Source organism: Mizuhopecten yessoensis, unplaced genomic scaffold (genome assembly GCF_002113885.1).
Source record: "Mizuhopecten yessoensis strain PY_sf001 unplaced genomic scaffold, ASM211388v2 scaffold716295, whole genome shotgun sequence".
In the NCBI taxonomy this organism is placed as follows: Eukaryota; Metazoa; Mollusca; class Bivalvia; order Pectinida; family Pectinidae; genus Mizuhopecten; species Mizuhopecten yessoensis.
In genome coordinates this window covers 350716-377516 of record NW_018480045.1, presented here as the reverse complement: position 1 = coordinate 377516, position 26801 = coordinate 350716, and the positions used below count along the sequence as shown (strand labels likewise).

The 26801-nt window shown below is 36.8% G+C and overlaps 2 protein-coding genes across 3 annotated transcripts in view; one reads left to right on the top strand and one right to left on the bottom strand.

Moving 5' to 3' along the window:
• Positions 1-13296, bottom strand: part of LOC110442746 — a 33486-nt gene extending 20190 nt beyond the window's left edge. The window contains exons 1-5 of one of the 2 annotated variants that reach the window (XM_021486495.1): positions 13190-13296; positions 10382-10459; positions 9263-9646; positions 5778-6643; positions 41-1276 (exon numbers count right to left, since the gene is read on the bottom strand). In XM_021486495.1, the coding sequence (XP_021342170.1) occupies positions 41-1276; positions 5778-6643; positions 9263-9646; positions 10382-10436 (2541 nt within the window). In that variant the 5' untranslated portion in view covers positions 10437-10459; positions 13190-13296. The remainder of the gene's footprint in view (positions 1-40; positions 1277-5777; positions 6644-9262; positions 9647-10381; positions 10460-13189) is intronic. The other variant, XM_021486496.1, reaches the window with a different exon arrangement.
• Positions 13297-13923: 627 nt separating this feature from the next.
• The window catches only part of LOC110442748 (DNA repair protein XRCC1-like), a 19996-nt gene continuing 7118 nt past the window's right edge, over positions 13924-26801 (top strand). Inside the window, exons 1-10 of the mRNA XM_021486501.1 lie at positions 13924-14084; positions 14444-14536; positions 16376-16483; positions 16794-16952; positions 17318-17389; positions 18987-19101; positions 19657-19868; positions 20230-20398; positions 20915-21083; positions 22923-23036. Coding sequence (XP_021342176.1) covers positions 14034-14084; positions 14444-14536; positions 16376-16483; positions 16794-16952; positions 17318-17389; positions 18987-19101; positions 19657-19868; positions 20230-20398; positions 20915-21083; positions 22923-23036 — 1262 coding nt within the window. The 5' untranslated portion in view covers positions 13924-14033. The remainder of the gene's footprint in view (positions 14085-14443; positions 14537-16375; positions 16484-16793; positions 16953-17317; positions 17390-18986; positions 19102-19656; positions 19869-20229; positions 20399-20914; positions 21084-22922; positions 23037-26801) is intronic.

Genomic DNA, 26801 nt, shown 5'->3' with positions numbered 1-26801 from the left:
TATACAAATAAATTAAATAAAAAATACAAAATTCACTTACAATCGGAGTAAGCTCCTCAATGTTGATGTCCTTATCCTCCTTTCTCCTGCCCTCCTCGTTCTCATGGGAGTTGACTGGAGAGACCGGGAGAAGTTTTGGCATGTCATCAGCAGCATCAGCAATGAGCGGCTCCTTTGGAAAGGGCGTTATCCTTTTCTGTTTCCCACCTGGAAGGTCATCCTTGTTCTCCATTGTAAGATGGTGATAGGGGAAGAGCTTTGCCTGTGCCTTTGCCGGAAACGTAAATGGATTGACTTGTTTAGGGTGCTGAATTGTTGGCCTCTGGTGTTGTTCAGGTTTTTTAACAGCTCCAAATACATCTGTAAATGATGTTTTTTCAGATTTGTGGATATCAAACCTGGCTCCAGAGTCCTGAGGAATTTGTATTACGGAATATGGAGGAGGAGGAGATCTTTTCTCTTCATATTTGGGATGGTTATCAGGTAGTCGGACCAGACTTACCACCGGCTGACGGATCTGTCCAGCGTTATACGGAAAACTGATAGATGTTGGTACTGTTGACGGAAGCATGGACTGAACTGAAGAAACGTTGGAGGAATGTACAGAGGAAGTTTGAGGGACATGACCAGACAACTGTGTGGAGGACTGTCCACTTGTCCCTTTAGCAGCATACGTCTGATGCAAGGCTGCTAATTGCTCCTTGTGTCGATGTTGTGGTTTTGGAGACGGGACTTTATGTCGGAGTACCTCTGTTGGTGGACCCTCATGGCTACCAACTGTGGACATTTTGGGTGAAACACTTGAAGGTATTATATATCGGATTGGTTGTTGGGAAACTGTGCTGGAACTGAACTGAGATACCGACATCAAATTTGAGGTGGTGCCAGGTGCTGGACTTGCACGCTTCAATTCTATATTTCCTGACAATGATGGATGAGGGTGTTGATGGGGGGAAGGACCTCTCTTCGCTGATCCCTGGGAGTGTGGAGTGGGACTTACGGTTTTCCTTGACCCGTCTGCTTCAAACTTGTACATGATTGGTCTTTGATCATGTGATTTGGCCTCCTCTTTTGTGACCCTGCTTCCATGTTGAACTGAATATGTTGCTTGATTCATTGAATGCATCTGGGCATTGGAAACTCCTTGGAGTAAGGTCTGGCGCAAGATCTCCTTCTGTAACTGTCCTCCTGTCTGGACAGTGTTGAGAATCTGACTTGGGATGGAAATTGATCCTCCCTCACCACGACTTACTTTGCTGAAGTTTAACTCAGGAGCCTAAAAAACAGACAAACATAGATCAAAATAACTTTCAGAATTACCAACATCTGTATTTGTTCGTTATTTCTTATCAATTCTACAACCTGAAAAACAGGGTTTTAAAGCAAGTTTTCCCAGTCTATAAGTTACAACTCATGACGTGTCTTTAAATACTGTATTCAGGAGACAAGAGGCCCAGAGGGCCTGTATCGCTCACCTGGAAATGTAAGCAAAATTGAAGTTGAAACAGACAGATGTTGCTGTACATGTATTACATGGTTAGTCAAGGGTTATATTTATATGCAATTGGACAAATTCCTGTCATTCCTACAGAAAAAGAAGGAATTTGAAGAGTTTGATACGTTTTCACTGTTTGCCCGGCCCCTCTGCCCCCAGGGGGGTCAGACCCACCGTTGATACGAAATTAGGTCCCCTTCACCCAAGGATGCTTTAGACCAAATATGGACATAATCCTCCTACAGAAGATTTTAAGAGGATTTGCTAAATTACCCCTATTAGCCCCACCCCTCAGGCCCCAGGAGGGGTCAGATCCACCATTTATACAAAATTGATTTACCCTCCCAATAGGATGCCACTGTTCAAATTTGGTCAAAATACCTTCATCCGAATGGAAGAAAAAGGATATTAAAGCTCTTCCTCTATATCCCTTATTGGGCCTGCTCTCTGCCCCCAGGGGGCTGAGGCCCACGCACTGTTTATACAATATTAGTTCCCCTTCACCGAAGGGTGCTTCATATGATATTTTGCCAAATCCTGTCATTCCTACAGCAGAAGAAGGATTTTGATGAATTTGCTATGTTTCCCCTATTGGACAACCCCCATCTGCCCCCAGGGGGCCACACTCACTGTTTATACAAAATTGAGTCTCTTTTGTCCAAGGATGCTCCAGACTAAATTGGGATGAAATCCTTTAATCCCTATGGTAGAAGAAGGATTTTTAAGCTTTCACCTCTATTTCCCCTATTGGGCCCCGCCCCTCTGCCCCCACTCACCGTTTATACAAAATTGAGTCCCCTTGGCCCATGGATGCTCCAGACTAAATAAGGATAAAATCCATTAATGCCTTCAGTAAAAGAAGGATTTTAAAGGTTTTACCTCTATTTCCCCTATTTGGCCCCGCCCCTCTGCCCCCAGGGGGGCCACACCCACTGTTTATTTAAGCATTGAACTGTTTTTGTATGGTATTTATGATCTATTTGAATATCAAATAGATCATAAATAACATACAAAAACAGTTCAATACTGATATTTACGTTTTCTCTGCCTCCTATGTTCTTTTTTAATTTGTAATTTATATTTAAAATTACAAATGCCTTATCGACAGTCCACACAATTTCGTTCAATAGTTTGAACAGCGTATTGTCGCGTGCTGATAGGCAAACAAAGTAGTACTTTGAAATTTTAACAAACACTTCAATTTTATTCCACAATTAAGTATCAATACAATTGCGTATGATATGTATATAGGGTGATTTAAGTTTATCAATATAACTCTGAGCTGAAAGTTAGATTTTAAATTTGTTTCGATTTTCCCCCGGAACAAATTTCGCGCATGGACAAATACAGTGAACACTGTAAATCTGACCTTGCCCTCCATGAGGGAGTTAATTTTGGAAGTTTATTCGAACTTTTCTCTTTGCTCATTTTGTGAAGAATCCAGGCATGAATTTATTTGTTGATTGTATGGGGACCTGACAACAGTCGGTAGATTCTATAACAGCCTCGTTATTTGACCTGTCGTCAGAATTAAACTGAGGAACCGTAGATGCGAGACGCGTGAAACTGATAGCGTTTGAAGTGGGTGACCTTGCGACGGAGCACAGGTTCGTTACACATGTCTGAAATGTTTATGTGTGCTGTGACTCATATCAGTAGGTCTGTAACATATGTGTCAGTAGGTCTATAGAATATGTGTATTTCAGACATTTGTAACGAACCACTGTTGACCAGTGCAGTGTAACAGACGATATTTCTGATAAATTGCATGAGCGTTAAAATTGTTTCCATAGCCAGCATTGGTGATTTCAACCGATGTGCATTTTGTACGATATTGCAGACCTTGGTCTTGTTTTCGTTGTAATAAAAGTCTTTTAATTTTTTTTTTTTTTATTTTGTACATAAATTTACAATGACATTGTCAAATCTCACAATGCCCAGCAATATTTCAGCAGCCGTCATGTTTATTTATATTGGATATTGTAGTTCCGGTCAGTGTTGTATTAATACGCTAAGAATTGTGTCTCGTGATGCATGGGAATTAAAGTACCATCAACGACACAGCTTTCAAAGAGGCTATATAGTGACAATGCCATGCCAATGTAAATATAGAAAATTGAGTCCCCTTAGCCCAAGGATGCTCCAGACCAAATTTAGTCAAAATCTACTTGGCCGTTCAGGACAAGTAGTATTATTAAGGAAAAGTTGACGGATAGATGACGGACGCTGCGGTATGGCATAATTTGCTCACCATGGTCATTCGGACCAGGTGAGCTAAAAACTAAAGCAGTCTATGTAGACAGGTAGTTTTGATAGGCATGATTGTGGGTTAAAGATTTCAACATCTACATGGTAGTTGAAGACATGTGGTAGCTATATATACAGGTGGTAGTTATAGACAGGAACAAAATGTAGCAGCTGTATACAGGTGGTAGTTATAGACATTTGGTTAATATAGCATGTGGTAGTTATATACAGACAGGTGGTAATTATACACAGGTGCCCGGTACTTCTAGACAGGAACTAGTTATAGACATTTGGTTGATCTAGACATGTGGTAGTTATATAGACAGGTGGTAACTATACATAGGCAATACTTCTACACAGGTGCCCTGTACTTCTAGACAGGAGCTAGTTATAGACATTTGGTTGATCTTAAGACATGTGGTAGTTATATAGACAGGTGGTAATTATACATAGGCAATACTTCTACACAGGTGCCCTGTACTTCAAGACAGGAGCTAGTTATAGACATTTGGTTGATCTAGACATGTGGTAGTTAAATAGACAGGTGGTCATTATACATAGGCAATACTTCTACACAGGTGCCCTGTACTTCAAGACAGGAGCTAGTTATAGACATTTGGTTGATCTTAAGATATGTGATAGTTATATAGACAGGTGGTAATTATACACAGGTGCCCGGTACTTCTAGACAGGAGCTAGTTATAGACATTTGGTTGATCTTAAGATATGTGATAGTTATATTGACAGGTGGTAATTATACACAGGTGCCCGGTACTTCTAGACAGGAGCTAGGTATAGACATTTGGTTGATCTAGACATGTGGTAGTTAAATAGACAGGTGGTCATTATACATAGGCAATACTTCTACACAGGTGCCCTGTACTTCTAGACAGGAGCTAGTTTTAGACAGTTGGTTGATATAGACATGTGGTAGTTATATAGACAGGTGGTAATTATACATCGGCAATACTTCTACACATGTGCCCTGTACTTCTAGACAGGAGCTAGTTATAGACATTTGGTCGATCTAGACATGTGGTAGTTATATATAGACATGTGGTAGTTATACACAGGCAATACTTCTACACAGGTGCCCTGTACTTTTAGACAGGAGCTAGTTATAGACATTTGGTTGATCTAGACATGTGGTAGTTATATACAGACAGGTGGTAATTCTACACAGGTGACCTGTACTTCCAGACAGGAGCTAGTTTTAGAGAGTTGGTTGATCTAGACATGTGGTAGTTATATAAAGACAGATGGTTATTATACACAGGCAATGTACAGGTGCCCTGTACTTCTAGACAGGAGCTAGTTATAGACATTTGGTAGATATAGACATGTGGTAATTATACACAGGCAATACTTCTACACAGGTGCCCTGTACTTTTAGACAGGAGCTAGTTATAGACATTTGGTTGATCTAGACATGTGGTTGTTATATAGACAGGTGGTAATTATATACAGGCAATACTTCTTCACATGTGCCCTGTACTTCTAGACAGGAGCTAGTTATAGACATCAGGTTGATCTAGAGCTCTGTGGTAGATACACTGGCAGTTAATACACATGTCAGTGTTCTCCCCAGGCTGTTTTTGCAGCATGGCACCATGCTCCAATAATTTCGTGCCATGCTGCTATCCTAGATCTTCTCTGCTATATATTCATAGTTAATCCAAAGTTACCATGCTGCTTTGATGTTACATAGAGTGCTGCTTTAACAGAAATATTGAAATGCCATGCTTCTTTCATAACATTCTGGGGAGAACACACTGCATGTGTTGGATATAATGTAGTTATAGACATGTGACAGCTTTAGACAGGTGGTAGTTATAGACATGTGATAGCTTTAGACAGGTGGTAGTTATAGACATGTGACAGCTTTAGACAGGTGGTCACTATAGATAGGTGTTAGTTTTGTATATAGGTATAGTGCTATAGACAGGTGGTTAATGCAGGTTTTGACAGCATAAATATCTTATCAATATACATTGTACTACAATTTTCCTTAACATGTAATCTGTGTAATATTCACCTTGATTGTATAGTCCTGCTGTTCTGTCCTAGCTGGATGATACACAACATGGCCAGGAGACCCGGACTTGGCCTGGGCCTGTATAGCATACAGTGACGACAACACTGACCCTGCAATACTGGCATGTCCCCCACTACCATGTTTCTTGTGCAACTCTGGTATATGTAATGACAAATTGACAGGTTGTGTTTTCTCCGCCTGTTCTTGTGATCTGCCAAAGGGTGGTGCTGGTGAGCGCCTCTCGTGAGCGGGTGATGGGGTTCTTTGAATGGTCGACACCTGGTATGCTGTATGTTCACCTAAATGTGCCGGTTGTGGTTGGGATTCTCTCTTTGCTGGAGACACAGTGCGACGTACATCCTCTCTTGTTGTTGGTATGACAATTCTCTGTAACTGTATTTTTCCAGGTCCAGGGCTAGAGTCAAACTGTGGAGGGAAGTGGACTTTTTCCTCGAGACCTAGGGCTCTGCTGTGATGACCTCCTAAAATGCGTCCAGTCTCAGTTTTCGACCCAAAAGTTGGAAGCTGCACATTTGGTGGAGCTTTAGTCCTACCAATGTCCTCCCGCTGATGTTTGTTTGGCCCTGTCTGAGGTGAATGGCTGTCCTTTCCTCTATCACCAACCCCTAATGACACAGATTGAGACTGTTGGTATGGACTGAACTTTCTCTCTGGTTGACTCAACAACTCAGTGGGGAGAGTCATTCTTTGTTGCATGAGCTGTTGACGGAGTAGTCCCCCTTGTTCTTGTTCCTGTCCCTCAGAGCGACCGATGTTAACAGTAGGTGGCTGCGATGTTAGATGGGCTGCAAGATCTGATGCTGTAGTAGGCACAGGTCCATGACTTTGAAAGCCTGCTGGAATTCCTTTAAAACAAAAAAAAGTTACATTTATTTTTTTAATAATTTCTTAAAATTAATAAACATTAATAAAAAAATGAATAGATAATTGAGCTATTTGTGTTGCTCAATATTGATATTCCTTTTAAATACACCTCAAAATTATAATAATTTCCTTCCTAAAAAGATGGCAATTCAAAACATCAAAGTTGAATTTCGCAATAGTAATACTGATAATTAACTTATGGCATGAATTTGGCTGTATCTGAACTTTTAAGCAAGTGAGTAGGGCAAAGATTATATTTATCACAAGCTTCAAAGTATTGAAAAGGTAATAGTATCCCATGATACAATAGTATATATTATAATTATTATGACAATCTAAGCCTGAAGCACATTTTTTCCAATTTTCAAAATGCAAAGAGTAAGTTTTCTAACAAGCTCATAACCATACTAGAGATCAAATCTTGCTGCATCATTGTATAACAATTTACAGGCAAATTGTCCGACTAGAAAATAAAATAATCCAATATGCAATCTGAAATAGCAATACCAAATCAATATTATATCGATTACAGTTGTGCAAGCATATAATTAAGTCTGATTGGGAATGTTATTTTATATTATAGCAGCTCTTGACTTCAATAATTTCAAAATCAATTCAGTGAATTTGAATTTACGCCTTCATGCGCTTGTGAATAATCTTGTATCTTAGTGTGCATAATACTTGGATCCTCAGTACATAATGGGGAAGTTGTGCCAAGTTTAATGTCATTACATACTCTCAATCAATAATAATAATAACATTCTAAATATTAACACATTCAATTGTCTGTTTTACTTCAACTTTATCAGTTTTAGGATTTGAAGAGTTTTTTCAAAGCAGATCTAAGACATTTATTTTTTGATTCAGTTAAATCATCTTTGTTATTTTTCAATGATTTTTTTCTTTACATTATAGAACATGATTAACAAATTTGAGGTTCATTATATAAAATCTCTTCATTTTAAGGGATAAGATGAGTGATTTTGTTTGCTTAGTTTTACTGCTAAATATAGTCTGTTTCCCTTAGCTAAAAAGTGCCTCATTTCCCCAAAATGACAAAAAACTGAGGAATATATTCCCAATTTTAATATAAATAATGCTATATTTTCCCCAATTCATAAAGGAACAAAAATTAAGGCGACAAAAACACTGAAGGTGTAATTTGGAAAAGTTGTTTCCGGCAAAATACACATTATGTAGCTGGTATTTGGTTACCCCAGATCAGCATTTTCCTAAATTCACTGCATCTTATTTTTTCAATTTCCGATCAAATGTCAGTTTCAGGCTAATCAATGATAGGATAATGAGAATAACCTGGCAGTTTTGATAGCCAGAATAATTCCATTAAACCTACACAGTAACATGGAGTTGTTCAAGGCAAAATATGGGATGCAGTACATCCTGGGGAACATAATCCTGTGAGGGTTATTCCAGAAACAACTAGAACTGTCAGCCACAGGCATATCAATACCCCAACCATCAGTGTTGATGCCTCAGCCAATCAGAGGCCATGGTGGCCATTTTGAATCCAAAAACTTAAAAGTCAACCTTAATTACAAAGTTTATCCCCTCTTTGTATCATTACCACAATGTATCAACAAGGGTTAACACATTCATAGGGAGGGGGCAGAAAGTGCTTGTTATGACTCACTAGTCACATTCAGTAATAAAGACGAATCTATTAAATGTAACATTTTTACCAAGATGTATAAATTAAGGATCATAATTTCCTTCCAAAACGAAAACACTGAATTAATCAAAGCTGTCAGTGTCATTTATCGCATGACATACATAATTCAACAATAAATCACCCTGAAATGTTGAACAAAATAAAGCAAGTTTATCAATGTTATTTTCTGTATAAATCATGACCTGTGTAAAGTTTTGTTCTGCATCATTGAACTTTTTGTAAAATGCCACTGCTATTAATACAGCATGGCTGTCATTAACAACCAGCACAAAATGGATTTAATATCTAGAAAATGTCCAGAGTGTTTTTAATCAAGATTTGTTAACAGGTAAACCCAAGATGTGCATGTACTGTATCATCACTTCAAATGCTGGTTATCTGTCATACTGACATGATCGATAACCCATGCTAAGATAAATTAGCATGCTAATATGAGTATGTACACAATTTATACTGAGCAAGATCAATTGTGAAGCTATTTTATAAACTTTGTAAAGGTAGTAAAATGTTATCTATATGATGGTAGCTCTTGACCCTATCATATAGAAACTTTCGAGGATCCGTATACATTTATATATCAATTTGATAAATTTCTACTTTCTGGATATTAAATCTAAATTCAAAAGCTGTTTAATATGCATAATTTCAAAGTAACAAATTTCAGCTTTTTCAGGATTAATTTATGTATTTAAAATGAGAGGTCACCTTTAGGCTTATCTTCACATCCTAAAACTTTGAAGCTAGTGGATGTTGCTGTCCTCTTACCTTACCTTAACCTTAGAAATACCAAACCCCAATAAGCCTGCAAGCATAAATTTGGGGAAGGGGGATATGATTTCTTACATCACGAGGAGTCAAACCAAGCTGGCTAGCAAGCCTCTATCATGCCTATTTACTATAGATAGAACACCTGTGAAATGATATTGCCATGGTCGACCTTGACCTAGACCTAGAGCAAGATGACGCTGACTTTGACCTTGAGGTTCTGTGAGTGAAGCCATCCGCGATGGTGACATGCTCTTCTTTGGAGGCAAATGGCTGGGAACTCTGAGAGAGGCTTGACTGGGAGCCGAAGACAGAGGTACACCATGTTGTAAAGTCGTGAAGGGGAGCTGGTTACTGGATGAGAAATGCTGAGCGGCCAATCTTCCAACAGTACTGCTGTGACTGTCCCCTAAAACAATCCCTTCCTGCTGATGTAGCTGCTGTGATTGGCTGAAAAATGATGAGGCACCACCTGTTCCACTCTGCATACGCTGCTGTGGTTCTTTGGGTTTTTTCTCCTTCTTTGGGCCTGTAAACACACAACAAAGCATTTCAAAATTTTTCAGTTTGTAAAAAGATTCAATTCACTCTACAGTCAAACTTTGTTAGTTCTCAAGAGAGACCTGATAAATCAAACATCATAAATCCAGATAATGCATTACTTGTAATATCTGATAGGAAACTCAATCATTTTTCAAAGATGTAAAAAAGTCTTAGAGATCTATATGTTTATACAGGGATATAGTATCTTCAAAACAACAATTGAATATATATTTTTATTGTAAATCGCTTATAATGATGATAAATTTTACATAAAATGCTTATCCAAATGATAGGGGAAAAAAAAACAAAAATTTGTTTTGCAGAAAAATGTTAATTGTAACCATTTTGGTCCGGTGACAAAAGGCAATCCTAAACCTTTCAGAAATTTACACCAAAGTTTGAATTAAATACCACAACATGATTGGCCCTTGAAAGTTTGAATTAAATACCACAACATGATTGGCCCTTGAAAGTTTGAATTAAATACCACAACATGATTGGCCCTTGACTTATAATTACTTCCACAGTATAATTATTATAATGGAAATATCCGAACAGTTTTCAATGGAAATAAATTATGGGTAACAGTTGTTTGTGTTAAGTCTTAATAGCTGTATTGTGAGCTGGTATTTATTTAAACACTGTCAGTACTTTGGAGGTTTAAACACTATATGCTGAACACCCACTGTTTTATGTTTACATTTCCTGTCAGTCACATTACCTTGTGATCTTTTCTTTTTCTCCTTCACAGGTTTTGTTTTCTTTTCATCCTCCATAATTTGAGGTTGTGTTGAGGAAACTGAAAATAAACCAAAAAAAATCAAAGCATTTATATATTGTAAAATGTCTTGCATATAAGTACCGAAACACTCCATGTACCAGCTGTCTCACTTTCAATCTATTTTACATCTTGTACTACATTGTGTTTCAATGATTTTTGTTAGAAAAGTACTTGTTATTATACTCGAGAAGATATACATCCTCAGAATTTAAATTATTCAGTTTTCATAAGGTGAGAATGAATACCTTATATTATTTTAATCAACATTGAAAGTAATCTTCAGGTTGCATAACACAACTTGTATAAATGTTGTAAAATAAAAATGCAAAAAAAACATGCAATTAGTTTATCAATGTCCGTGATAAAACTAAAAAATATTATTACTATTATTTGCATTGCTCTGAATCTTGATGCAGTCTTTTAGTATGGCTTTTTTCATGTGATAAGTGTGTTTAGTTACTAAACAGTAATTATATAATAAACATCAGAGTGAGTGAGATTTCTCTATGATGAAAACGATTGATAATATGGTCAAATTATTTTGGTGCTACTTTGCATACAACAGCTGGTTTGAGATGTGCCACAAGTTTTAATTTAGACTTGGTCTTGTGTTTTTTTAATTGATTATTTTTGTATCAAATACTCATGACCATCACACTTGCATTTCAATTCTGAAGAGAGTAGCTCAAAACACACTAAACTCAACTCAGCAGCCTTGTAGACCATGATCTGCAAGATTGGGGGTGGTCATTGTTTAATGTGAAGAGTATAGGCCAGCCTTGAATCAGACGCATCAGCAAGAGAGGAGGGTAAGCTGTTCCAGTCTGCTATGGTCCTTGGCATGTAAGAGAACTTGAAAAGTCTTTGGATGCCTGAATTGGACGATAGCAGTGTCCCCCCTCCCCCATCCTGGTTGGTTGGTTGGTTGATGGGTTTATAGACTACACTACACTGACGAAGTCTGTGTTCGGTTGTCTTGAGGGGCTAAGCGCCAGCTTACCGGGCTCTCAAAGATTCAAAAAGTCCTGCCCATCCAGGTCACGCTCTAAGGTCGGACAGCTCCTTAGATGCGGACAGGCTGTCACAGCTACTGCGGTCCACAGGAACACGTCCTTTCTGTAGTCCTCACTGCCCTCCTATCCCTGAGTCCTGGAGTCGGCCTTGGTTAAGTACTGTTCGGCTGGTATAGCTATGAGATCGTGACTGATCTTATAGAAGTTGACCAGCCTGGCCTTCCTCCGACGACTCTGCAGGGAGTCCCACTTGAGGGAGTCAACCATTGCTGAGACATTCCCTGGAGTTCTCGAGTGAAAGTCATTATAGACGTATCTGGCCGCTCTTCTCTGGACAGCCTCGAGTTGATTGATATGGTCTGCTTGGTATGGGTCCCAGGCGGAGCATATAGTATTCAAGTTGAGGTCTAATCAGGGCAGAGTAAGTGAGAGCTTTGACCTGTCTGGTGCATCCAGACATGTTGTGGCGCAAGAATCCTAGAGTTCTGTGTGCCTTGGCACAACTGCTGCTAACATGTGGGCCGCAGGACAGGTCATGGGATAATGTTACCCCCAGGTACTTGCTAATTGGGACTACCTGTAGTGATTTCTGGTGGAGTAAATAGTCGAAGGAGATGGGATTACCTTTTTTAGAAGTCCTGATGACAAAGCATTTATCAGCATTAAAATTCATTTGCCAGTCAGATTCCCATTTCTGGAGGTTTACAAGATCTTGTTGGAGTTGCTCAGTCTCTGACTGTATTGATGGGTCTATAAAGGAGACAATCATCAGCAAAGAGAGGAGCATTGGAAAGTACAGATTTGGAAAGGTCGTTTATGAAGAGGAGGAATAGTAGTGGCCCGAGAACTGTACCTTGCGGAACACCGGTTGATAAGGACTTTTTGCTGTTGATTATGTAGTAATGAGGAAATCCAGAGAAGGGAGTTGTTGCGGATACCATAGTAAAGTTTGTGTAAAAGGCGTTGATGGGGAACCTTGTCAAACGCCTTTGAAAAATCAAGTAGTACCATGTCAATCTGTTTGCCATCTTTTATATTACTGGTGATATCATGTAGAGTGGTAATGAGCTTTGATTCGCAAGATCGTTTGCGTCTAAAAGCCGTGCTGGGAATCAGTAAGGATGTTGTGGTTATCTAGATGCGTCATTATGCTGCTATGGAATAAGTACTAATATTAATACCCGGCCTCCTCTGCCCCAGCCATATATAAAAAAAATCTCTCGTCGTCAGAAAGCTATGTTATTGCAGCTACTATGGAATATGATAGAGGGATACAGGCCTATAGTAGACCTATAGTTAGAGGCTTTATGTCGATCCCCTTTCTTGAAGATAGGTACAATGTTGGCTGATTTCCAATCAGATGGGACAGTGCCAGTGTCCAGCGACAACAGCAAGAAGAAAGTTATAAAGGGAGATAACTCATGAGCCAATGACTTGAGCAACTGGGCAGATATATACCATGAGCACATGCGGCCTTAAATGCATCATAAGGTGCCAATGGATTAAAAATGTCCCTATGACATGATTTGTCTGATGTCACAGGTAACTTCAGCTTAGACAGATTTTGTAACGTCTGAACGTATATGGGGTGGGGGGAAGGGTGCAAATTAAGGGAATACGTTTGGCAGGTGCTCGTTTATTACATCTAATAGTCTAACCAGTATAGGCCGATCAAGCGCAAGTAATTCGTTAATTCTTCCAATTTCAAATACATATTCTGAGAACTATTTCTTACCTTATTTGTGTTGAATAATTTTTAAATATAAGGATGTCTATTCTAAGATCATACTGCGAGACAAGCAGAAATCAGAGCTGCTGTTCCTGCTACAGGTTGTAAACAAAGGTGCGGGATTGCTATTTACGAGAAAATCATTAAAATATTTAAGGATACATTACAGTTCTTTAAATAGGAATTATTTTATGTTTAAGAACATTTCTGACGTAGTAATATATTTTATTGGTTCAAAACCTGTGTTTCTGTAAAAATAAAGAAATGAGAAGGCGTCTATAATTTAAAATAACAAATGATTTGATGGTATAAAAAACCGGATCTCGATTCTGCCGGTAAAGTTAACAAGTCTCGCGCGTGTCATTCCATCTTGCAGCGACGTATTTCACAAAAATATATAGATTTCTGTTCAAATTAATAGCTTTTTTTTCAATAAACGTTTTTTCCCAAGAATTTGCATTTTTTTTTCAACATGTTTTAAATATTTTTCTCAAATGAATAGTTTCAACTGACTCTGAAGCCTAACTTTCAAAAAAGCTTGTTTTTCAATCCCTCTTAGATCTTATGTACTCTTTAATTTTGTTGGAATGTTGTGTCAAATTTTGACTATTAAAACTGATATAGCATATAATAGAAAAAATAGGCAATCCGTAAAAGATGTCCGTAATCGATTTCCTTTTTAATATTAGAAATATTCAGTTTCCACCAATGAAAAATCCTGTCCTTACCAAGTGCGAGACTCCTATTATTGCACCGGCATTTTCGATCTGAAGTAAACAAACAAATGAAATGCTGACTTAACATTCGTGTTCAACACAAACACATTTGCTCCATAAAACACGAAGACGCCATGCCTGAAATTAAAGTCCAACATGTGGTATCCTATAGCAGTGCTGACAAGGTAACACTTGAGTGAAAGCACAGGCATTTTCGTCTGGCTTCTTTCATTGCATTGAGAGCAAAGTAAAGACATTGTGTTTCATGTTGTTTACCAACAATGTTCAGCCTCTATTTTACTTCTTTATTTTACGGGGGCTCCATCAATTTTGATGTTTATGCCCTCGGGGGTCCTATTGCAGAAGCGTGAAAAAGGGGGTTATTTACTTGGACCCTGTTGGCTGTACTGTAAGATATCCATGTAACATGTCATGTGGGAATTCAATGTAGGAATGAATGCTGAAAAAATCAGGTTTATATTAATGTTAAATATTTCATTTTTGGTTGATCTACATTACTGTAAATTATAATACCTTTGTTTAGGGCTGTCCAGCTGACAACCTGTTAAAAGCAGAAGGAGCTCACAAATGGAAGACAACAGCTCCAGCTGAAAAGCATGCTACAGTTGTCCTACAGGTATTATTGATAACCAATTATATTTGCTCTTCAAATTCAACTACAGTGTTCTTCACAGATTTTTTTTGATGTGCTATTGCATCTACTTTTTAACCCTTCTATTACAGCGCATTTTTTTTATACCTACAAAAAAGATTAGTCTGACTCAAGACATCATTAATTATAATTAGACGAATTACACGCTGGTAATTGTGGTCCCCTATTGTTCACGTTTCACACCTAATGGTCGTTCACATTCCCCGGCACAGGTAAATCTACCCGCAGGACAGAGTTTGATGATCAGGCCAAGATGTCAATCGTAGGGAACTATAAAAGCTAGTCTAATGAGGGTGAGCTCGTCTAACAGGAAAGTGGAGAAGGAGTTATCAAGATTTGTGAAAACTTTATGTGTAACGGTCAAATGCATGCATCATGCGTAAAATGGTGATGCGTAACCGTAAAATGGTGATGTGAAACGGCTCAAAACTCATGCGTAATGGTACTGGTACGCGAAAACAGCCTGGGGAGAACATTGAACTAAGGAGCGAAAATTGCACAGCCAGACTGGGGTTCCAACCCAGGACCCTCAGAACTCTAGATGGAGGTTTACCAACTGGGCTACCTGGTCGCTGATTATCTACTCAATCTAGTTCTGTTACATTCTTCCCTCCTTTCACAAATCTTCAACCCAAAAGACACACAAGACCCTATACCACCTTTTGGAATACTTTGTTGGGCACCAAATAAAGTAGGACCTGAAAAATGTACGTCCAGACCGGGGTTTGAACCTGGGACCCTCCCAACTCTAGATGGACACTTTACCAATTTAGCTATCTTGTCGCCGACAATCGACCTAGATTAGTTCCACTACAAATGCAAACCATAGCCAAGTTGTGAGATGACATTCTAGACATCTATTTCCTTTACTATACCTTTGTAACGTGATTGTGTACGCGTTTTTAGTTAATGTTTTTATTACAACTTATTAAAAATGCTTCTGACTGCTTTCATATTTCTAAAAACCAGTCTGTACATTCACTTATAATAGATCATAAAACAATTAAAACATTTGTACATTTTTCACAAGGTGTCGGCACAAGGAGGTCCTAGAACAACCCGGTTTTCAGTACTTGTATCAGTAACTCAGCATGCTGCCTTCAAAATTGAAAGCAATGTCCTACTTAAAAACATATGTGGCAGAAGTAGACCTGTGTTCAGTGGAAGTCACAACATTAATATAGGGATAACTAAATCTAATTGACACATTTGATGCGTCACCATGAGATTGCGTTGCACCAGTCTCTGCCAAGCATGTCACACTTGACTCAGTCGACTGGGCTGCCAGCCTCTGCAAGCTCTTTCATTAGAGATATGTGATGCAGCTTAATAAAGTTTCTTGTTGCTTCAGATCAAATACTTATGATGATTTCGAAAAATTATATCTTGTAGGAAACAATTATGACAACATTGAACATTTCATAGAATACAACTTTATTAATTATTATATTGTTTCTACAGGATAATCAGATCATTAGGAATTTTATAAATACACCAATATGTTTTGCACATTGAAATTATATTGATCAATGCAAAATTTATTAAAAAAATCTCTATTATCAAAATTCAGCCCAGGTCATCAATGCTATTTATAGAAAATCTTTGTCATTGCTGTAGCAACTACATTTTTTGACATACTCATACCACAAAGGTATTTGTATAATTTTTTGACGCCCTGTTAGTCACATTTCTTGTAATTGGGAAAGCAGGTTTCATTCAGAATACAAAGTAGTATTAATTTATTTTGATTCTTTTTTCTTTGAATTATATCTATTTTTATCAAAATTTACTATTTTTTATTAGTTTGAGAAAGCATCACTTATCCACAGCATTGACATTGGAAATGAAGGCTCAGCTTTTGTTGAGGTTTTGGGTGGAAAATCATCAGCCAAGGAGGACAAAGATTATCAGGTAGGTTCTGGTCAATTACATCAAGATTACCAGGTAGGTTCTGGTCAATCACATCAAGAATACCAGGTATGTTCTGGTCAAGCACATCAAGTTTACCTGTAACTTTGGATAGGAAAAATAAGGATCACCAAAGATGAAATGTTTCACCTGTCAACCAAGGCAGGTTTATATTTTTATAAAAGTAGGATATAATTAAAAAATGAAGTACTACGTATGTGTGTTGATCTGGACCATCAAATCATCATGTTTGTTTTTTAACTTAAAAACTTTCAAGCCAAAATGACGGATTAGACATTTTCTCTTTTAACAGGTGTTGCTGGTGGCCTCATCTTTTATGAATCCAATGGACAGTCGTAACAATACTAACAGAAATATGGTGCGCATGTTTGGTAAAGAGAAATTCTCCAAAACAGCTGTCAGTGAAAAGTGGGACAGAGTGAAGATTGTTTGTACCCAGCCCTTCAATAAGGTAGGATCCGGTCGTTGTCGTGGTATAGTACAGAAGTAAGGCTGCCTATAGTGTTCTGACCCTGAAACAGAAGTCAATCAGCAACAAAGATAAACGTATTCGGAAGATCTAAAGTAAAACACTATTATACAGTATAGATTTTCAGATACAAGTTTTAATTCTCTGCTTTATCAATTTAATTTGTATTCACCTTGAAGTGTAACTTGATAGATGAATTTAATTTGATGTCATTTTTTAAAACTCATAGTTTGCATTAGGCATATAGAGCAATTTCTATGTTTGACAAGGGGTATATTTTGCCATGCATGACAAAGCGTTGTTTTAACTCGGGAATGATTGAACATTCATTAATTGAATTTGTGCAGACCTCCAGTTATGGATTGTCCTTCATCAAGTTCCATTCCCCTCCAGCAGCTGGAGAGAAGGAGGAATCCACTGTAAGTACATAAAGAAAACAGTTTAATTAACATATGAAACACCTGATTGGTGAATGATACATTCAACGACTTTGTTGGGCTGAAACATATGAAAAGGGTTGTTTAATTAACATGTAAAAACTTCTACGTTTCCCTTTACCATGGTGACAGTATTACAAAGGTGGGGTCAACATTTGGCCCCCACTTTGATTTCTTTTATTCTTTTCCATATTTAGATACATAAAAAATGATCAATAACATGATTACTCATAATTACTACTGATTACTGTAGTGGACCTCCTTGCATTTAACACCAGGTTGAGTGACAGGGGTAACCTAAAAAATTACAGATAAATGTCAAAGGCAAATGTTATTTTGAAAATGAAATATGTTGAGTTATGGCCCTTTGTTGAAAAAAACTGTTGTCTGTTTCATAAACTGCTAGGTCAATTTCAATGAAAGTTTACAGATATGGTAGTATTTTTTCATTGCGACCATTTTAAAGGAGTTATGGCCTTTTGTTGAAAATCTTTGTCGTGACAAATCTTTCTTAATTACTAGGATGATTTCAGCAAAACCTTGAACGAAGGTCAAAGGTCATCAACGTTTACAAAACTTAAATCAATTCAACTGAACAACCTACTTGCCAAATATCAAGACCTAAGGACTTTTGGTCATTAAGAAACACAAGTTATAGGAAAAGTGGAAAGAAAGCTATGTTTTTCTTGTTTTGAATCAAAAGTGTTATATGACAAATTTATGAGTTGTCAATTTTTTTGGAAATTTCTGATGTTGAAATATGTTATTGGGTGCCAACTTCTAAGCAAGTGTGAAAAATAGACTCGTTTTAGAACCATGTAAATTAACATGTCAGAACTGTAATGAAATTTCACACATTTTTCTGCTTAAATCTTCAATAAAAAGAACAATGCTTTTTGAAATAGTGTAATATTCGGTATTAAAATAACAGTTGGAATGTGTTGCACACAATGATGATATAATTTGATAGTAATTGTGTCATTGAAATGCTCTAGAGGGAACTGTATTCCGCACCTTTAACACCCACACAGGTGTATGTCAATGAGGTCCCACTTATCATAAAATGAATTCTGAAACTAACTGTTCCTGATTTAAGATTTCCTATGCCCATGCATTTTTGGATTTTTCTTGTTTTGAAATTCCAAGCAGGGGCCGACGCTAATGTTAAATCTCCATAGGCGTTGACCCTACCTTTGGAATATTCTGAAGTTAATTGAGCAATTATTACCGTTATGTATTATTGTTGAAGTTTTCTACCTGATTGTTTCTGATAAAAGTTTTGGTATCAATATCAACGTGGTTGTAAAAGATGGTTGTATGAAACAGACTGAAAAATAGTTAGAGTCTAATATATGTGTGTTGGTGTGTTGAAGAAGGTGTACTTAAATAGGGCCTTTTGTGTATTCCCATCCAAAGAAATTCCAAAAATATTCTGCACATGATTTCATTCATAAATGTCTTTGTGTGGGCATTCAGAAAAATATCTGTGAAGGAAAGTTTTTGTGAAAACAAGGATGCTAGTTAATGTCATTCCTGTTTATTGCACAGCATTGATAGACAATGTTAACTTTTAATGTAGATTGGTGCCAAGAAGCTTGGAGCCTTCCTCATCAAACCAGAGAAGGAGGATGACATACATATGGGGTCTGTGTTTGCAAAACGGTCAGAGGTCAAGGAGACCCCTCCAGCCACAGGTAACGGTGTCACCTTAACCCCAAATTCGGGAAACTTGTGAATGTAAAGAATACTAGTTGAAACTTGAAAAGCTTTACGGTTTTCACTACATAGAACTATCTGTTCTTCTGCACTATAAGAGACAACCAAATTTAAGTTCATTCATAGCACTATGAATGCTGTGGTGTCTCATGATTTGAATATGCTCAAGGAACTTTGAAGTTGATTGAAGTGCTAATCAATCTTAAATTGACTATGCATAAAAAACCATGGAAAAAAATAGAAAACCCTCTCAATTAAATGACTGATAGCTAAAAGTGTTGAGTGTATTAGTATGGATAGGACCAATCTTTTTTTGTAATTGTCACATCAGTATAAATGTGAAACAAAATTACACATTTATCATGAAACAATTTTATTATTCATGAAATATGTCTGTAAGCTATTTGGATCCATTCTGGTATGACAACAACAGAGGAACACTCCAAGCCCAGTTTACAAAAAAAAGTGACAAACTATCCTTTAATTTTTATAACTTTAATAATCGGACCTTGATGTATTGTTTGTGGTTACAGGAGCAGCAGCTATAAGAGCAGCGTCTCGACTATCTGAGGAATCTCGCTCTACTTCAGTGCTATCATCTCCTGCAGCGACTCTCAAATCTAAACCCAGTCAGGTTTCTTCATCACACAAAACCAGTGACAATCACTCGTCCTTCAAGTCGGAAGTCAGCGAGTCTTCCTCTTCTAAACCCAGCAAAACAAAGGCAGCTCCCAAAATGTCAGAGGTAAACATACAGAGCAAAAACACGAAACATTGGTAAACTCTGACTGATCATATGACTATCTATGATTACAGATTTATTTTCCTATGTTATAATTTTTCAAATTTTGTCATACAGAACAAGATTGTAATTATAAAGGAAGTAAAGGGGAAATACTGTAGCTTAGCTGACTGATTTAGAAATGTGTTTTTTTCTCAGATTCATTGAAATCCTAATTATGGAATCACTTGTATATATGATGGTTAGAAATAGAAATGTCTGCAAGAAGGGTTATGTGAAGTTATATACAATACAGTCTTTGTTTCTAAATTGTCTGCTGTTTGCTTATTGCTGTGAAACCTCAAACCTTTCGCTAATGTTGTAGAACCGCAGTAAGAGAAAGCATGAGTTCAGTGATGACGAAGGTCACGGTACAGATGAAGATGATTCGGCGCCCCCCAAACCCTCAATGAGGAAACAGTCCACCAGCATCAGTTCTACAGCCTCGTCTGTTAGGAGTGATCACACCAAACCAGCGCTGAAAAAAATCAAATGTAAATAAAGAAGAAAAAAATAGTAACCATTTTTGGTATTAACTTTATGTGTACTGTTTACAAAGAAACTTTTTACCAGTGAAGTTGTCGACATACAATGGTGAAACACATATTCCTCCAGTGTTAAATTTGCCAGTCATGTAAGAACTACTATGTAAGGTAAGCTGTATCTATACTGATATTCAATGTCATTATGATTCGTCTTTGTTATGCTTGGTGAAAACGGTGATATTTAATCTGTGACAAATATTTTGTGTATGGTACAGAAACTGGAATGTGGTGAAGGAGAAGTTAAGTGTTCTGTGTTGGTGATTCCAGTGTTCCTGTTATCATTCATGTGTTAACCAGCCTGTAATAAAGGCTTTAACAGAGATTGAAAATGTACGTAGGTGTAAAGTAAATCTGAATCTGTGTAAATCTTCACTGAAGCTGTTCTATAAACTCACTGTTTGGTTGTATAGACATGCAAAATAATGCTACAGTATCTGTATTATAATAATTGTTTTCAATTTACAGCTGAACCTGTTAGTGAATCCCCTGTGAAGTCCTTCAAGCGACTGATGGAAGGAGTCGTGTTTGCACTGAGTGGTTTCCAGAACCCGTTTAGGGCAGAGCTGAGAGACATGGCCACAGAAATGGGCGGTGTGTACAAGGCTGACTGGGATAAAAAATGTACTCATCTAATGTAAGTAGATAAGAAATGTACTCATCTCAAGTAAGGTCAAAAATGTGCTACTCAACTTATGTGAATAGATAAGAAATGTGTTCAACTCATGTGAGTAGATTAGAGAAATGTACTAATGCAAGTAAGGTCAAAAATGTGCTACTCAACTTATGTGAATAGATAAGAAATGTGTTCAACTCATGAGAGTAGATCAGAAATGGACTAATGCAAGTGAGGTCGAAAATGTGTTCAACTCATGTGTGTAGATTAGAGAAATGTACTAATGCAAGTAAGGTCAAAAATGTGATACTCAACTTATGTGAATAGATAAGAAATGTGTACAACTCATGTGAGTAGATCAGAATGTACTAATGCAAGTAAGGTCAAAAATGTGGTACTCAACTTATGTGAATAGATAAGAAATGTGTTCAAGTCATGTGAGTAGATTAGATAAATGTACTAATGCAAGAGAGGGCAAAAATGTGTTCAACTTACGTGAGTAGATCAGAAATGGACTAATGCAAGGGAGGTCAAAAATGTGTTCATCTCATGTGAGTAGATCATAAATGTACTAATGCAAGTAAGGTCAAAAATGTGCTACTCAACTTATGTGAATAGATAAGAAATGTGTACAACTCATGTGAGTAGAGCAGAAATGTACTAATGCGAGTGAGGTCAAAAATGTCTTCAACTCATGTGAGTATACCAGAAATGTACTAATGCAAGTAAGGTCAAAAATGTGCTACTCAACTTATGTGAATAGATAAGAAATGCGTTCAACTCATGTGAGTAAATCAGAAATGTACTAATGCGAGTGAGGTCAAAAATGTGTTCAACTCATGTGAGTAGATCAGAAATATAATAATGCAAGTGAGGTCAAAAATGTGTTCAACTCATGAGAGTAGATTAGAGAAATGTACTAATGCAAGTGAGGTCAAAAATGTGCTCAACTCATGAGAGTAGATTAGAGAAATGTACTAATGCAAGTGAGGTCAAAAATGTGCTCAACTCATGAGAGTAGATTAGAGAAATGTACTAATGCAGGTGAGGTAAAAAATGTGTTCAACTCATGTGAGTAGATCAGAAATGTAATAATGCAAGTGAGGTCAAAAATGTGTTCAACTTATGTGAGTAGATCAGAAATGTACTAATCCAAGTGAGGTCAAAAATGTGTTCAACTCATGAGAGTAGATTAGAGAAATGTACTAATGCAAGTGAGGTCAAAAATGTGCTCAACTCATGAGAGTAGATTAGAGAAATGTACTAATGCAAGTGAGGTCAAAAATGTGCTCAACTCATGAGAGTAGATTAGAGAAATGTACTAATGCAAGTGAGGTCAAAAATGTTTTCAACTCATGTGAGTAGATCAGAAATGTACTAATTCAAGTGAGGTCAAAAATGTGTTCAACTCATGCAAGTGAGGTCAAAAATGTGTTCAACTTATGTGAGTAGATCAGAAATGTACTAATGCAAGTGACGTCAAAAATGTGTTCAACTCATGTGAGTAGATCAGAAATGTACTCAATTGCGTTAACAGTTAAAGGATACATGGACACATTTCCTATGAACATGGAGTGAAACTTGCTCAAATGAACACCCAGGGATCATTATATTTTGTATGTTACTAGTTGCATGTTCATCTTTGTCATTGCTCTAGCAACTTTATTTCAGAGCAGATTTTTCTCAAACTTCGTTTAACTATAAGAATGCTTTGGAGAAGTCCTGTTTCACCATGTAAAGGCAAGGTTAAAGCCACTGTTACTATTTTTAAGAAATCAGTTTCCTCGCTTTTGATATTTCATTTCTTAATACATGTTTTTTAATTGTACCTAAGTAACAAGTGAGTGTATTTTTGTACAGATGTGCCTTTGTCAATACTCCCAAATACAACCAAGTCCGGGGGAAAGGTCGGATAGTCAAGAAAGACTGGATCCAGCACTGCTACAAACAGAAGAAATTCATTTCTTGGAGAAAGTAAGTCAGTAATTGATTCAACCATGCTTAACAAATTCTCAGAATAATTACAATTGTGATGCTGGTTTACTAGGGTCTTACTACAGCCCAGTCACTGTAAGGGAGACAGATGTGGCAGTAACACATCTTTATGTGGGTTTCTGCTTTGAACATTTTTCCTAGATATAGAAATAATTTTGAGACTTTCTCAGAAAAAAAATCAAAAGTATGTGATCTAATATTTCTTGTTCATCATAATCTAGGGAATAGGGATAACCCATAATTATTTATTGCAAATCCAAACTGGAGGTTAAAGTTCAATGAAGTATTGAATGTTGAAACCTTTGGTGCCACGTGAGTCAGTTATATTTAGTATGATCTTGAATAAATAAATGTTCATGTTTGTTCAAATTAGTGACAAGCCTTTGGTGTGAATATCTACATAATTATTAAACATAGAATCCATCTCTTGGTTTTCTTAGATACTTGTGACATAGTGTACATATCTTGGTTTACTTAGATACTTGTGACATAGTGTACATATCTTGGTTTACTTGGATACTTGTGACAGAGTGTACATATCTTGGTTTACTTATATACTTGTGACATTGTGTACATATCTTGGTTTACTTGGATACTTGTGACAGAGTGTACATATCTTGGTTTACTTGCATACTTGTGTCATAGTGTACATATCTTGGTTTACTTGGATACTTGTGACAGAGTGTACATATCTTGGTTTACTTATATACTTGTGACATTGTGTACATATCTTGGTTTACTTAGCTACTTGTGACATAGTGTACATATATTGGTTTACTTAGATACTTGTGACATTGTGTACATATCTTGGTTTACTTGGATACTTGTGACAGAGTGTACATATCTTGGTTTACTTGCATACTTGTGACATAGTGTACATATATTGGTTTACTTAGATACTTGTGACATTGTGTACATATCTTGGTTTACTTATATACTTGTGACATTGTGTACATATCTTGGTTTACTTATATACTTGTGACATTGTGTACATATCTTGGTTTACTTGCATACTTGTGTCATAGTGTACATATCTTGGTTTATTTAGATACTTGTGACATAGTTTACATATTTAGCTGTGCAGGGCAACTTTTGGGACTGATCGGATAAACAACATGGCCGGCAGGCGGCCATCTTGGATTTTGATAGTGAAAGTTAGTTATCGCTATTTCTCAAGAAGTACTGAAGGGATCTAGTATGATCTTGAATAAATAAATGTTCATGTTTGTTCAAATTAGTGACAAGCCCTTGGTGTGAATATCTACATAATTATTAAACATAGAATCCACCTCTTCGTTTTCTTAGATACTTGTGACATAGTGTCCATATCTTGGTTTACTTAGATACTTGTGACATTGTGTACATATCTTGGTTTACTTAGCTACTTGTGACATAGTGTACATATATTGGTTTACTTAGATACTTGTGACATTGTGTACATATCTTGGTTTACTTGCATACTTGTGTCATAGTGTACATATCTTGGTTTACTAGGATTCTTGTGACATAGTGTACATATCTTGGTTTACTTGCATACTTGCGACATAGTGTACATATCTTGGTTTACTTGCATACTTGTGTCATAGTGTACATATCTTGGTTTACTTATATACTTGTGACATTGTGTACATATCTTGGTTTACTTATATACTTGTGACATTGTGTACATATCTTGGTTTCCTTAGATACTTGTGACATAGTGTCCATATCTTGGTTTACTTAGATACTTGTGACATTGTGTACATATCTTGGTTTCCTTAGATACTTGTGACATAGTGTCCATATCTTGGTTTACTTAGATACTTGTGACATAGTGTCCATATCTTGGTTTACTTAGATACTTGTGACATTGTGTACATATCTTGGTTTACTTGGATACTTGTGACAGAGTGTACATATCTTGGTTTACTTGCATACTTGTGTCATAGTGTACATATCTTGGTTTACTTGGATACTTGTGACAGAGTGTACATATCTTGGTTTACTTGGATACTTGTGACAGAGTGTACATATCTTGGTTTACTTAGATACTTGTGACATTGTGTACATATCTTGGTTTACTTGGATACTTGTGACAGAGTGTACATATCTTGGTTTACTTGGATACTTGTGACAGAGTGTACATATCTTGGTTTACTTAGCTACTTGTGACATAGTGTACATATATTGGTTTACTTAGATACTTGTGACATTGTGTACATATCTTGGTTTACTTATATACTTGTGACATTGTGTACATATCTTGGTTTACTTGCATACTTGTGTCATAGTGTACATATCTTGGTTTACTTATATACTTGTGACATTGTGTACATATCTTGGTTTACTTGGATACTTGTGACAGAGTGTACATATCTTGGTTTACTTATATACTTGTGACATTGTGTACATATCTTGGTTTACTTATATACTTGTGACATTGTGTACATATCTTGGTTTACTTGCATACTTGTGACATAGTGTACATATATTGGTTTACTTAGATACTTGTGACATTGTGTACATATCTTGGTTTACTTATATACTTGTGACATTGTGTACATATCTTGGTTTACTTGGATACTTGTGACAGAGTGTACATATCTTGGTTTACTTAGCTACTTGTGACATAGTGTACATATATTGGTTTACTTAGATACTTGTGACATAGTATACATATCTTGGTTTACTTAGATACTTGTGACATTGTGTACATATCTTGGTTTACTTGCATACTTGTGACATAGTGTACATATCTTGGTTTACTTATATACTTGTGACATTGTGTACATATCTTGGTTTACTTAGATACTTGTGACATTGTGTACATATCTTGGTTTACTTAGCTACTTGTGACATAGTGTACATATATTGGTTTACTTAGATACTTGTGACATTGTGTACATATCTTGGTTTACTTGGATACTTGTGACAGAGTGTACATATCTTGGTTTACTTGCATACTTGTGTCATAGTGTACATATCTTGGTTTACTTGCATCCTTGTGACATAGTGTACATATCTTGGTTTATTTAGATACTTGTGACATAGTTTACATATTTAGCTGTGCAGGGCAACTTTTGAGACTGATCAGATAAACAACATGGCCGACAGGCAGCCATCTTTGATTTTGGTATTGAAAGTTGGTTATCGCTATTTCTCAAGAAGTACTGGAGGGATCTTTCTCAAATTTTATATGGATGTTCCTCTTCGTCCTTAGCTGTGCAGGGCATTTTTTGAGACTGATCGGATAAACAACATGGCCGGCAGGCGGCCATCTTGGATTTTGATAGTGAAAGTTTGTTATCGCTATTTCTCAAGAAGTACTGAAGGGATCTTTCTCAAATTTTATATGTATGTTCCCCTTGGTCCTTAGGCAAATCCAAACTGGAGGTTAAAGTTCAATGAAGTATTGAATGTTGAAACCTTTGGTGCCACGTGAGTCAGTTATATTTAGTATGATCTTGAATAAATAAATGTTCATGTTTGTTCAAATTAGTGACAAGCCCTTGGTGTGAATATCTACATAATTATTAGGCATAGAATCCATCTCTTGGTTTTCTTAGATACTTGTGACATAGTGTACAAAGTTTGTTAGCGCTATTTCTCAAGAAGTACTGGAGGGATCTTTCTCAAATTTTATATGGATGTTCCTCTTGGTCCTTAAATGTTCAGGGCAATTTTAGAGACTGATCGGATAAACAACATGGCCGACAGGCAGCCATCTTGGATTTTGATAGTGAAAGTTTGTTATCGCTATTTCTC